Source organism: Protomyctophum parallelum, assembly GCF_964188405.1.
Source record: "Protomyctophum parallelum genome assembly, chromosome: 1".
Classification (NCBI taxonomy): Eukaryota; Metazoa; Chordata; class Actinopteri; order Myctophiformes; family Myctophidae; genus Protomyctophum; species Protomyctophum parallelum.
This window is the reverse complement of record NC_139697.1, coordinates 30,483,757-30,497,401: the sequence shown is the minus strand read 5'-3', so window position 1 is coordinate 30,497,401 and position 13,645 is coordinate 30,483,757. Positions and strand designations below refer to the sequence as shown.

The 13,645-nt window shown below is 42.2% G+C and overlaps 1 protein-coding gene across 2 annotated transcripts in view; it reads left to right on the top strand.

The window, feature by feature from the left end:
- spire1a (spire-type actin nucleation factor 1a) overlaps nucleotides 1–13,645 on the top strand; it is a 61,664-nt gene that overhangs the window by 28,050 nt on the left and 19,969 nt on the right. For both annotated transcript variants that reach the window (XM_083771445.1, XM_083771446.1), the window contains 2 exons: nucleotides 1,552–1,818; nucleotides 7,638–7,763. In XM_083771445.1, coding sequence (XP_083627571.1) covers nucleotides 1,552–1,818; nucleotides 7,638–7,763 — 393 coding nt within the window. The remainder of the gene's footprint in view (nucleotides 1–1,551; nucleotides 1,819–7,637; nucleotides 7,764–13,645) is intronic.

Genomic DNA, 13,645 nt, shown 5'->3' with positions numbered 1-13,645 from the left:
GGACTTCACTAATGTTGGCAGAAGATCCTTGGATAAAAACTTCAAAGTCTGCTACCTTTTCATGTAAAATGTGATTTAGTCCCAGAATAGCTTCTTTCTTTATTGACCCGCAGCTTGGAATCACTTGCTCCGCCCTACAATTGTATTATCCCTAATGGGAGCCTTATCGTCCTGCTGTTGGGTTGTTGATGTATTGGGCACCATGGGTCAACTTGGCATGTTAAACTCTGGTTTCTTCGGAGCACCCAAAACTGTCCCGCCCAGACGGCCATCTCATTTGTGGGTGCAACAAGTGGCCACTTTGTCAACCTGATTGGAACGATGTGATTGAGTCTTTCGGAAAGCAAACAGAGCAGAGCTCGTATTGCAATGGTGAAAGAAGTGCTTTGTAAGATCTTGTAAGATGTGTACTTGTGGTGTGTGTTTGTCTTGTATTGGGGACTGTGTGGAAGTGTTGAGGAACCTCAACACTTGGTTGGTTACAGTGATGCTGGGAGAAGGACTGTGCCTTCCTTGGCCTCTAGCTTGAGGACATGTAATTTAATTAGTTTATTCAAGCTGGGGTTGTTTTGTGGATAATATTGTATATCAAACTATTGTGGACTGGGGCCAGCCCAGCATCTGCAGCGTTTAAAACCCTAGACTAGTGCTGCACAATTAATCGAAAAAAGATCGAGATCTAGATTCAGACGCCTAATGCAATCTCATTTTGTGAATAATCGTGTAGAACCGTGCAGCACTAGTTGGCTGTCCAGTTCATTTTAGTTACACTTGTGTTTTTTTTTCTCATGGAAAATTGTGTGAGAATGTTAATCGGAAAATCGAGATTCACATTTGAGCAAGAATCGTGCAGCGTGTTGCGTAATAAGGCAATGTATGCTTACTGTACTATATGTGGAGACATTGGGAGCGGGTGATGGGTCACAGACCTTGCCGGAGTACGGAGTGTTGTGTGAAATGTGGTGGCACGTGAGTGTGCGTGTGTTGTGTGATGCTGTGAGGAAGGTTTTGGATGTGGCCGTGAATTGTGTAGCTCTGTCTGATTAGCCACACCATTCAAGGCCCGCATATATTTCTACTTGCAAAAAAGAGATTTCAACCTTACTACTACGTTGTACTACTAGTACTTTGCAGAGGAATTTATGTGATTACTATATGTGAATATTTATTATAATTATAAAAAAGAAAAAAAAATACATTTGGGGGATATCTTTCACAATAATAAATAAAACATTCTAATCACAAATGTATATAAAATATATATATTACAGGCGGATACGTCCACTCGTATCGAGACATCATGGCGGTTTATATATATTACAGGCATTTTACTTACTTTAAAGGTCAAAGGTTAAAACTTGTTAAACTTTCGCAGGCCCCATGCAGAGCCCCGTTTTATGCTTTGTCATACACCAGTGATGCACAAAAATAGCATTTATTGCTATTTTCACTGCTTTTGAATATCTCTGATTTCATTCAAAGTATGTTGTATTATAATCGATTAGTTTGATTAAATGATGCACCCCAACCTGTTCTCTCTCTCTCTCACAGGTGATAGAGTCTCTAGGCATCATGATCTACAAAGCCCTGGACTATGGCCTGAAGGAGAGCGAGGAGCGCGAGCTGAGCGCGCCCCTGGAGCAGCTCATCGACCTGATGACCACCGGCACCGAGACAGAGTGCGACGACCCCTGTCCTGACGAGGGCTACGAGGCTACAGAGGAGGAGGAGGACGAGGGGGAGGGAGATGAGGGTCCCGCTGCCATCGTCCCCGGAACCGCCGTCTCCAGCGTCCGCTCGTATCGAGACATCATGGTGGTATGTCGAGTGTCCGGGCTGAAACTAAATCCTCTTGGAGTTGTTTAGGGCGATATCCAAAATGTTCTATACATGGATACAGTAGAGTAGATTTATATTGTTACAGTAAATCATGCCAAAATATCGAGATATACAATATTTTATTGTATTACGCTTAATAAAATAGATCTAATAACTTTGTGAATCAGGAGAGAGAACTCTGAGACCTGTTTTTTTATTTTTTATTAAAACAATTGAGAGGTGCCTCCACTCCATTACGGAGTTGTGTGTCTGTCTATATGTATGTGTACGCGTGCAACACGATAACATTCAGTCATTTCTTGACCGTTTTGGATGCGGGAAGGAGGACAGATTTTACTTCAATGTACAAAAATACCCCAAAGGAGGGGGGACTAAATTATTTGGGATATTGGGGGAATATCGTAACACCTCCTTTAAATGTATAAAAACGTGGGGAAATATTGATAAACTTTCTATTCAATATTGCCACAAGGCTACTTGGAATCTAATCTAACAACTGAGCACGTTGCTTAACGTTAAATTAATCATATTTAATTTATTCTGATTAGCCTGCGGCCCTGGAAGGAAATGAGAGCTCAGCATGTCAGGCTGTCTCCCTCGGTTAACCACTCATGCCTGTTTGCTTCCTTGTACAACCGTCAACTGTGTCCCACGGTGATTATAGCTGATCTACAAGCTCACAACGTTGCAATGCAATGTGTGGTAACTTGTAAACATGTAGATCGGCTATTTTTGAAAGAAATTGGAAAAGCATCCACCTATAATTCGGGATGGGACTCGAGAATCGGAATGGAATAGATTCCGAAGTTATTGAGAGAGAAATCAATAAGGTTTTGGCTTATTAATTCTAGCGGGGCATAATGTGACTTCATGTCTCAAGAGACCAGTCATGCAAGACATGTTCCTTGTTTTACCGGTAATTGGCTTCATCTATCTATAATGACGCCATGTTTAAAAGTGGTTAAAAATGCCCACAAGGTCCTTCTACACCAAGCTGAACACGTCTCTTCTGAATCATGGGACTTGGTGTAAACACACAGGTATTTGGGGAATAGGCTTAGAAACTCTTATGGTCTGATCCTCTCATAATAATGATGAACCCCAGCGTATAGCCTGGCATGTAACATAAGCACTAAAGCCCGGTTGTGTCTCTAGCCCGGTTTCGTTCAGCCTCTTAAAGAACCACAACAAGCACTGGATTGAGTGTATGTGTTTACTTGCAACACGGCCATATTAGATAACTGTACATTCTCATCTTGTTCATTTCAGACTACGCTGCTATTCTGTCAGGTTGACATAAATTTGGACGAGGGGGAGGGGGGCTGAAAGAACTGAAGTTTGAGACTGAAAGAACATGCAAACACAAATGTTCTTCAGAGACCGGAATAGCAATGATTTTAAAATTCAGAGAGATATGCTTGTTGTTGCTGTCATGTCCATGTTGATCAGGCTGCCCCATGGAGTTATAGTTGCTCCTCAACAATTCAATTGTCATCATAGAACTCTTATCACAGGTGATCTTAATCTGCACCTGGATGATGCTACAGATGCTGTGGCTATGGGTTTCTTAGAGTTATTGCATTCCTTTGAGTTTATCCAACATGTTGTTGGGCCTACACATAAACATGGGCACACTCTGGACCTGGTGATTTCTAGAGGGGTGAACATCACTGTGGAAAGGACTATTGAAAGGCCTGAGCTATCAGACCACTATTTGCTGTGTTTTAATATGACTGCCTCTGATCTAGAGGAAAACATCACAGAATATACCATAACAAAGCGCTTTTTTAGCTCTTCTGCAGCTGACGAGTTCCCTCGTCATCTGGGCCCCCCCCTGCCCGATACTCCCCCAGTAAATGATCTGGTTCAAATTTTTAATCTTAAACTAGAGTCAGCTCTTGATATAGTGGCTCCTTTGAAAACAAAAAAGAAACATAACACCAGAGTAACGCCCTGGTTAAATGAGCATACACGCTCACTGAAGCAAGAATGTCGTAGAGCTGAGCGAGCTTGGAGAAAAAATAAACTCACCACCCACCTAGAGATTCTTAAAAAGTCAACAGTCGCCTATAACAAAGCCCTGCGTCTAGCAAGGCAGGCATATTTCTCTGGCATTATTAACGAGAACAAGACAAATGCCAGAGTCCTATTCTCTACCATTGATCGACTTTTAAACCCCCCCCAGTCCTACAAGCAGTCATTCCCGGCCTCTAAAGCTAAGTGTAATGAGTTTGCATGCTTTTTTGATAACAAAATCTTTAACATCAGAGCTGATATTTTGAATGGTGCTGTTGCTAGTGCAAACCTTCAAACAGCAGCTAACGGTCCCAGGGTAGATCTCTCCAGGGGGAGCCTATTATCGTTTTGCGCAATTGATGAAGACGAACTCCGCAAAACCATATCACAGATGACATCTTCCTCCTGTTCATTGGATACAATTCCCACCACCTTTCTCAAAGAGGTCTTAGACAGTGTGATTGGAGATATCCTAAAAATAGTAAACAGCTCTCTACAGACAGGCGTCTTCCCAGACTCTCTGAAGACGGCCGTAGTCAGGCCCCTACTAAAGAAACATAATCTGGATCCCTCTGTTTTGGGTAACTATCGACCCATTTCGAATCTGCCCTTTCTGGGCAAGGTTTTGGAGAAATGCATCTCTCATCAATTGGACGTATTTCTACAGAGCAATGATGTGCACAACAAATTCCATGTTTCTTGTCTGCTGACAAGAAACATGTATCCGTTCTCCTACTGTTAGATTTAACGGCTGCATTTGACACGATTGATCATTCAATTTTAATACAGCGTCTGGAGCACTGGATAGGCCTGTCTGGTACGGCCCTGTCCTGGTTCTCCTCCTACCTTTCAAACAGAAGTTACTTTGTCAATCTAGCCGAGTTTGACTCAGACAAACACGACATCAGTTCTGGTGTCCCACAGGGCTCGATTCTTGGTCCTCTGCTGTTCTCCTTGTACATTCTGCCATTGGGTGAACTCATTACCAATCACGGAGTCAATTTTCATTTCTATGCTGATGATACCCAACTATATCTTTCTGTGGCCCCAGACGATCCCTGTGCTTTGGACCCGCTGTTGACCTGTCTGTCTGGCATCAAGTGTTGGATGAGTGAGAACTTTCTCAAACTGAATGAGGATAAGACGGAAGTTCTCATAATCGGTTCTAGCGAGCAAAGAGAATCAATAATTGGCAGACTTGGCAACCTGACTGTAGAAGGTAACAGTACAGTAAAGAACCTGGGGGTTATTATTGATTCTGAATTGAATTTTAATTCACACATTAATCATGTTACCAAGATTGCTTTTTTTCACCTTAGAAATATTGCACGGATCAGATCCTATTTGTCCTTGGACGATGCAAAAACGCTAATCCACGCCTTTGTTTTTTCTCGGCTTGACTACTGCAATGCACTCTTTTCAGGACTCCCTAAGAAAGCGACTGACAGATTACAACTTGTCCAAAATGCAGCAGCCAGAGTTTTAACTAGAACTAGGATGAGAGAACATATTACTCCAGTTTTGGCATCACTGCACTGGCTTCCGGTTGTTTTCAGGATTGACTTTAAAATTCTGTTACTTGTCTATAAAGCTCTCAATGGTCTCGCACCTCCGTACCTCCGTGACTGCCTACCTAGATATGTCCCTAGCCGCCCCCTCAGGTCCTCCAACGCTGGCCTACTTGAAGTGCCTAAAGGTATGTGCACAAAAAAGTACGGTGAGGCAGCTTTTTGCTTCTATGGCCCAACAGCCTGGAATAAACTTCCATTCGAGCTCAGACACGCACCCTCTGTAGACATTTTTAAATCTCAACTCAAGACTCACCTCTTCACCCTTGCTTTTAGTTGAGTTTTATTTATTTTATGTGTTTTTATTTATTTTATGTTCTTATATTCGGTTTTGTTCTCTGCTATTGTTCTATCATTTTAACTACTTGTGTTTTATTGTATTTTATTTTTGTGTCCTGCCCTGTGAAGCACTTTGAGCTGCATTCTATGTATGAAAAGTGCTATACAAATAAAGTTTATTATTATTATAGAGACATAGATTAAATGGTGCTTTTAAAAACTTGCCCAATGTATTCTTTGTGACACTTTAGATTAGCTACAGTATTCTTGCTGTTGGCCGTACAACAATGTGTTGCATCGCTGCTGTTGTACATTTTGGGAAACGTTATTCTATAATGACATGCCCAAAATAGGGACACCAGGTTGAAAGTGGTTAGTTAATGTTATCTTCTGGTCCCCAATTCACTCTTGATAGAGATCTGCATACTTGGCAGGAACAATGGAAACCACCACTATTTACCTATTTAAACCTGACAATTACCTGGGTTCATGTTACCTGTGAATTTCCCCTGAACGTCTGAGAAGGAAGACGCCAGTTTTGCTGTGTCATCATACCATTCCTGTGGTGGGCCCAACCCTGGAGGTCGGAAAAGAAATGTCATTGTCCCTGGTCAAAGGGTTTCGCCCCTTTGTTGCTGAAGATAGACGGGTGCCGCCTTGTTTTGGTTGATTAAAACAGAAGGTCGGCTCGTTATCCAAAGATGCTACAACTGGCCGATCCGGTTCTCCTCATCGCTGAGGAGACATAGTTTTGTGTTTTATAAACATAAACTGTAAAGGGAAGGGAAAGGGAGTATGTTATGGTCCCCAGAGGGAGGGAAATTGGCTTTTAAAGCCAGATCCAGCGGTTTGCTGCTGGGATGGTTATGATGAGCACATGGGAGGAGGAAATATTGGGGGATAAGTGTATTGCTCAAGGACTTTTCAACACTTGTACTAGGCGAGCAGGTGGTCGAACTGGCTACATCATAAGGTGAGTGGCAAATCAAGTAGAAAAGTGAGTTTAACATTGTTTAATGCAATCAGTTAGGACTTTTCTGGGTATTTATGGGCTTTCAATGCCAGAAAGTAGTTTTTTGTCACTCCGTAGGCCTTCCTGCATAACGTCCGGGTACAATGATGATGTCATGTGCATGCCGCATACCCTCTATTCTGATTCCAGACGTCCTCCCTAGTCCCTACCCACTCTGTCTGATTCCCAGACGTCCTCCCTAGTCCCTACCCACTCTGCATACCCTCTATTCTGATTCCAGACGTCCTCCCTAGTCCCTACCCACTCTGCATACCCTCTATTCTGATTCCCAGACGTCCTCCCTAGTCCCTACCCACTCTGCATACCCTCTATTCTGATTCCAGACGTCCTCCCTAGTCCCTACCCACTCTGCAACAGACCCTACCATACCCTCTATTCTGATTCCAGACGTCCTCCCTAGTCCCTACCCACTCTGCATACCCTCTATTCTGATTCCAGACGTCCTCCCTAGTCCCTACCCACTCTGCTGATTCCCAGACGTCCTCCCTAGTCCCTACCCACTCTGCAACAGCTGATTCCCAGACGTCCTCCCTAGTCCCTACCCACTCTGCAACAGTTCTATTCTGATTCCCAGACGTCCTCCCTAGTCCCTGCCCACTCTGCAACAGTTGCACCATTCATCACAATCAAACAAATTCACATCATAAAGTGATGTAAAACTAACTCTGTAACTATTAACAAATCAAGTGTGTTTATCATGGACACTTGGAGTGCACGTGATAAATCCTCCTGTAAGTCGACAAGTGTTTGTCGCCATGCAAGTATACGTGTACAGTACTGGTACTGCATATATTACACTTTGCACAACAAGGCTATTAAAGATACCAGTACATACTAGTGATGTATGTAGAGTTGATCTTCGCACAATAATCTATATCATGCCCTCCCTCCCTCCCAAACAGATATGCTCGTCCCACCTGCCCAGTCCATCAGACGCCCCCAACCACTACAAGGCGGTGTGCCGCGCACTGTACGCCGAGACCAAGGAGCTCCGCACTTTTCTGGACAAGATCAGGAGCGCCAAGGAGGTGAGAGATGCGCACGCCACATGCACAACCAATCAAAGGCTACTGCACAGCAGTAGATCTGCACAGAAGTCTAAAAAATGACCAATAAAGCCAGATTTATGATCCTGTGCACACTGAAAGTAGGCAAACTACAAGCTCACATGTCACATTGCAAGCTAGTAGGTAGATATTATATTATTTTAGGTGCGCATTGCTATTGTATCGTGTTGAAGAAGAGTCGAATCCAAGCACCATACCTACTATGGTTTTCTCGATCCGATCGCGTGAATGAAAATCGCTGACAATCATGTCATTTTCAAATGATCGGAATTGGATCGGGAGGAAAAAAAGTTGATCGGGGCATCCCTAGTATCAATATTATATCCATATCATGATATTAGACTGGATATGACTTTGGATATTGTACTATTGTGATATGGCATAAGTGTTCTATAAAAATATAAATATCGGATCGGGAATAATCTGTATCGGAGATACTGTCAAAATCAAATGATCGGATCGGGAGCAAAAAAAAGTGATCGGGACATCCCTAATACCTACCTTGGCACGTTGCCGTTAAGAATTATTAATGTAAGGTGTAGTCAAAACCTATGTACCAACCAATATTTTCCCTGATATTGTTTATGCAGCAAACATATGTGGAAACACATGCTGGATTAGCCTTCCACTGTTCACATATACATAGCTTAATATGTTTGTATGGCGCGCTGTAGGGCCTAGCTATAGTGTCAGTCTGTGTGGAGCTAATCTCACAAACTGCTGGCCAAATGGTCTTGTGTATACTCCCTGTAGGCAATTTTATATTTTTCGAAATCTTTAACTTTAATTGTATAAAGGAAGCTCTGACCTTGACCAAATTTGTATAATTACAGTAGGTTTTTCATAGAGGACTGACGTCACAGAATGGTCACATGAATGCCGAATCCACATTGGAACCACGCCGTTTTTAAAATAGAGTTCTATGTTCACATCCAGTTCCTAATATTATTTGCTTCTCATTCTTACATTATCAAATCCAGATAGCCATGACAATAAATTATACCTTGAACGTTAGACTCAGTCGCAGATAGTCCTAGACCTTATCACCCAACGTCGCCTTATAGCCGTCGAGTGAGATAGCAGAGCTCAGTATGGAACAAACTGAAAGTGGATGGGCGAAAGTAGGCGTCTTGGAAAGTACACTTTCACTTTGAGAGTGAAATGAATGCTGAGGATTTTGCAGTGTGTGTATATACAGCCAGCACAGAGTTCTTTCCCCCAGGGATCCAGGGAATGTAGATTTAATGGCAGCATAGCAGCAGTAAACCGGTTGAACTGGGTTTGTGAGACAAGCAGGCTTCCTAAATCTAGGAAATAAAAGTCCATGGGGATCGAAATACGTCCCCAATAATGCAAAACCACACCCATGAAGGAGAATAGCCTTCCCACAGGGTAGAGTAACATGGCTGATTTCCACCAGCACATGCCCTATGCGCCAGTGGTTCCCAAACAATTGAAATAGGGCTGGAGTGGTTAATTAATAATGCATTTTTGGGTCCAAGGGAGACTGCTAATTTATCTCAAGATAAAAACTTTGGGGACTAAGTGTAAGCGTCCATTGTTCTCAGAGTTAAATACACACACAGATGTTGCTGTATAGTCTATCTTTAATTTCACTGAACTAGCCTGGTCTGCTGTACCTTACCCCAAGCAAACCAAAAAAGAATGGTGAATGGTGTGGTTTAAAGTTCTGGTGAGCTCCATCTAGGATATCAGACAGGGTATAAATTCAGGCCATGTCCATTATCACTTCTTACGATGGGACATGAGAAGTCCTGACATAACCGTATTCTAGGATTTCTGCTTATTGTCCATGGTCCCAGCAGGGTGTTGGCATGCTAACATACAAACCCTGTTGAATATTATGCTACATACCTGCCTTGTTTTCACCTCTAGGGCCAGCTTGCGTCACACATTCCCATAATGACTTTTAAAGAAGGGCGTGAAATTTAGTGATTTCAAAGGCAAGGCCACGTAACCTACAGGTATAGTGTTGTAAAGAAATCACACCTGTGTGTCGTGTTGATTAGGTGATGTAATGGTGAAGTAAAACAAACGGTGCCAACACAAACGTTAAAGGCCATTAACAATAAAGAGACAATATGACTTAAACGACACATTATGGCGTAAATAAAACATCTGGGTTTCCAAGGCTATGGCCTATATGCTCTGGGCGTGAAACTGCTTTGTTAGTTATGTTGCCCACAGGCATGTATTTAAAAAACTATCAAAGGTTATACCTGACAACAAGTTAACCTAAAGGTGTGAGTAGTTGAGCCATACGGTTTTGATGTTTGTGTGCATTCTCATAATTGCATTATGAGGCCTACATAGGTTTTGTGCATCTCAACTAATTAAATTTAAGAATATTCATTGCTGTCGAGAGGAAACCACTTTTGAGGTTTTAGATTTATTTTTTACTATTGAACACCCTTTACATCTGTGTTTTGAAAATATTGAACCAATGGAAAGTAGTAAAAAACACTTTGGACAAAACCTCTTAACTTCATTGGACCCTCAAACTGTCTGCTAAAGCAACTAACTCCACCACCTCTTCCCCGTTCATGCAAGTAAATGACAATATATAAAGTCACAACTCCAACTTTGATGAGGCAGTATTGCTTTGTTTTCTTAATTTCCTGAAAGTTATTATTATTATTTGAGTTGGATGGTTTCTTCCCAACAGCAGAGATAATCTTTTTTTTCTTAAAATACAGGAAATGTAGGATACAAATCATTTTCCTAATATTTTGTTAATGGCCAAATACTCTTCTCCATGCACCAGTATTCTTTTGCAGATGCAGTGCAGCTTGCATTGTGATAGTGCATGCTTAGACCATGTGTATTGTACAGTAGGTGCTGGGTACGCAGCAAAATCCTGTAAATAGTACTTTTTACAACGGTTACATTTCATTATGTATGACTGCTGCAGTGTAGAGTCACCTTTATATATACTTCTTATGTAATATATGGTTACAAACACCAGTTGAACCTTTTTGGACCACCATAAGGAGATTAACATAGAGGGCAGAGGCCAACAGTACTGAATGGTGCAGTATACTCGTTAATACATAATCATGTAATGTAACTAGCATAGGATTCCGGAAATCCTGTTCACGCCACATTGCCATGTCTCTCTGTTTTACTTCATCTCTTGTTCCATAGTCATGGTGTCCTACATTTAGCTCCTTTTTCTTTTAGAGCTTTTCTCTTCACACCAGTCTTTTTCAGCTCCTCTATAAATACATTGAAACCCTCCCTTTTAGAAGAAGTGTGTGGGCGTTTTGGTGAGAACACATTGTCCGTTTGCCAAGGCTGTACGAGGGTGTGAATGAATGTAGATAATGTGTGACTCACTGGAGGCAGAGCGTCATATTGGAACTGCAGTGTTGAGACGTCAGATGTGGGTGAGCTGGTGAATCCAAACGAAACCGTGGTTTCGTTGCATATTTGAGCTTGCGTGGCTGTGTTCAGTCTGTGTCAGAGTTGCATACATAATAAGCCTGATTCATTCTTAGTCATACAATGTTCCGTAACACGCAATATTTTCATATAAATTTGGCAATAAACGCAACTAATTATGGGCTTAATGGGAGCAGCTGGCTTGTGTGACTGGATCCGTGGGTTTGAGGAGAAGAATAGTTCACCTCGGAATAACCCCAATTTCAAATTTACTGTACAGCTCCCAGTGGCCAACAACAGAAGAGTGTGAAGAAAAGGAGAGCTCTGAGCACTCAAAACATAACGGAGGAGAGAGTGTAAAAATCTATGTACTTTAATCCTGTTTTCAAAAGGTATTAAAAGACAGCTTTTAATACTAGGGGTCTGGAAGAGATTCCCTGACTTGCGCAACCCCTAAGAATGTACTTGAGTACATAGTTCTTCTACGTTACTATTCAGATTATTATTTCAAAAACATACAGTACATACAAGAAGACTTGGCAGACGACCGTGTTGGCTGACATGAAAGCGCTCTGCATCGATGGCGAGGTGGCCATGGACCGTTCCCGGTGGAGGAAAGCCATATCGAGAGTCAAGTCCAACCCAGCGGTGCCTGGAAAGCGGACTTTAAACCGATTATGATGATACATTGACCAATTAAGCCTTCTTTTATACTATTTTGATACTACAAGCTCACGCTAAATCTGCTATTTTCAACAACAAAAAACACATTTGCTTTAAAAAATGCATTGTTACTTAGAGGAAAAATCTAAGTACTGCCACCACTGAAGTATACACAGTAAACTCTGGAGTGTTAATTCAACACTTGACACTGCACACATGTAACCAAATCGACCCAGAGGGTCTCAGAGTTAGCAATGGGTAAATGAACACCGAGTATTTCACTCCCTAGCTGGCTGAAAAAGGAGGCAGCGGCGAATCCTCAGGGCTTCCTTCTTTTTGATTTGAGGGTCTGGCATGGATCATGTTTGATTCATCTGGCCTAAAATAACTCTTGATTAGCTACATGTAGGCCTCTAGACAACATGCGTGGAATAGCTTCTGTAACAGAAAGTGAAAACACTGCAGTATTTCCTGTAGTATTTATAGCTACATGCGTAGCTACATGTAGGCCTCTAGACAACATGCGTGGAATAGCTTCTGTAACAGAAAGTGAAAACACTGCAGTATTTCCGTGGTGGCGGGGCTTCTGACGCAGTCGCTGACAGTTATGCAGCCATCTTCATATTTCTTCTGGTGGACACAGTCAGACAGTAATGTCTTTAGAAAGGTGGATGAATACTGTGTCTTCACGCCCATGCCCCAGTGCCTACAGTATGTTACAGTACATATTTCACTGTTTTCTGAACTGGTTGATCAGAGCTCTGGTAGAGCAAATACACAAGCTTCAACAAATGGTGACTATTGTTCCCATGTGTAAATCCCTATCCACACCAAAGGGTCAAGACGGTTTTAGCGTTGTCCCTGCGGTGTGATATGTCTTGTCGCACGTTGACCCACGTTGACCCTAGTGATTCAACGCATGGAATTCAATGGCCCAAACCACACAAGGGTCAAGACTGTTTTAGTGTCCTTGTAACCGTTTGGACCCAAGGAGTTGCATGGTGACCCTTTGGTGTGGTTGGGGCTTAAGAACTCATTCGGACAGTCTGCCTTCCCAGTAAAGGGGGCAAACCTTTGGAACCTTTGCCTATGGTTCTAAAACTAGAGATGGTCCTGGATGGTACAGTAATGTGTTTAACAGAGGACTCCAACTATGGTTTAAAATCAAATCAACGGTGCTCACATGTATAGTTACATGTATGATTATGTCTACTATTGTTTTGTTTCACAAGTTAATGTGTTGGGTTTGATTATTTTGATTGTTAAATAATACTAGTTATTAGTTATTAGTTATTTTTAGGTCATTGATTGGGTTTTAGACTATAGTGTTGTTCCATTTTAGAAAAGGTGTTGAAAACTCATGCTGCACTGTAAGCAATGCATCCCAAATATGAATCATTTTAGCTGGGGACCCCCTGTAAACTTAAGGACCCTGCCCTGGGGGTCACCAAACCCTGTGTTGAGAAATACGTTTGTCCCTGACTTGGTACGGGTTGAGGTATTTTAAGCTATCTTTCTACAACTAGACGGTACTGAAAGACAGACCTTAAAGCAGTCATTAGTCTGCCATTGATTTCTGCCCCCAGCCCGAGCTCAGTGTTGTCCCCATCAGATGGGCCCAGGTGGATATCGGAAACTAAAAGCCATATCGATTGACAACCATGCCAGATGGCTCGGTCAGATGAGAGGCGACTCTGGTCACTAATGTGTTGTCCTTTCCAGCACAGTGTCAATGTCATGACATTATTGAACCCACTTAAAGGTCCTTACTCACAGGG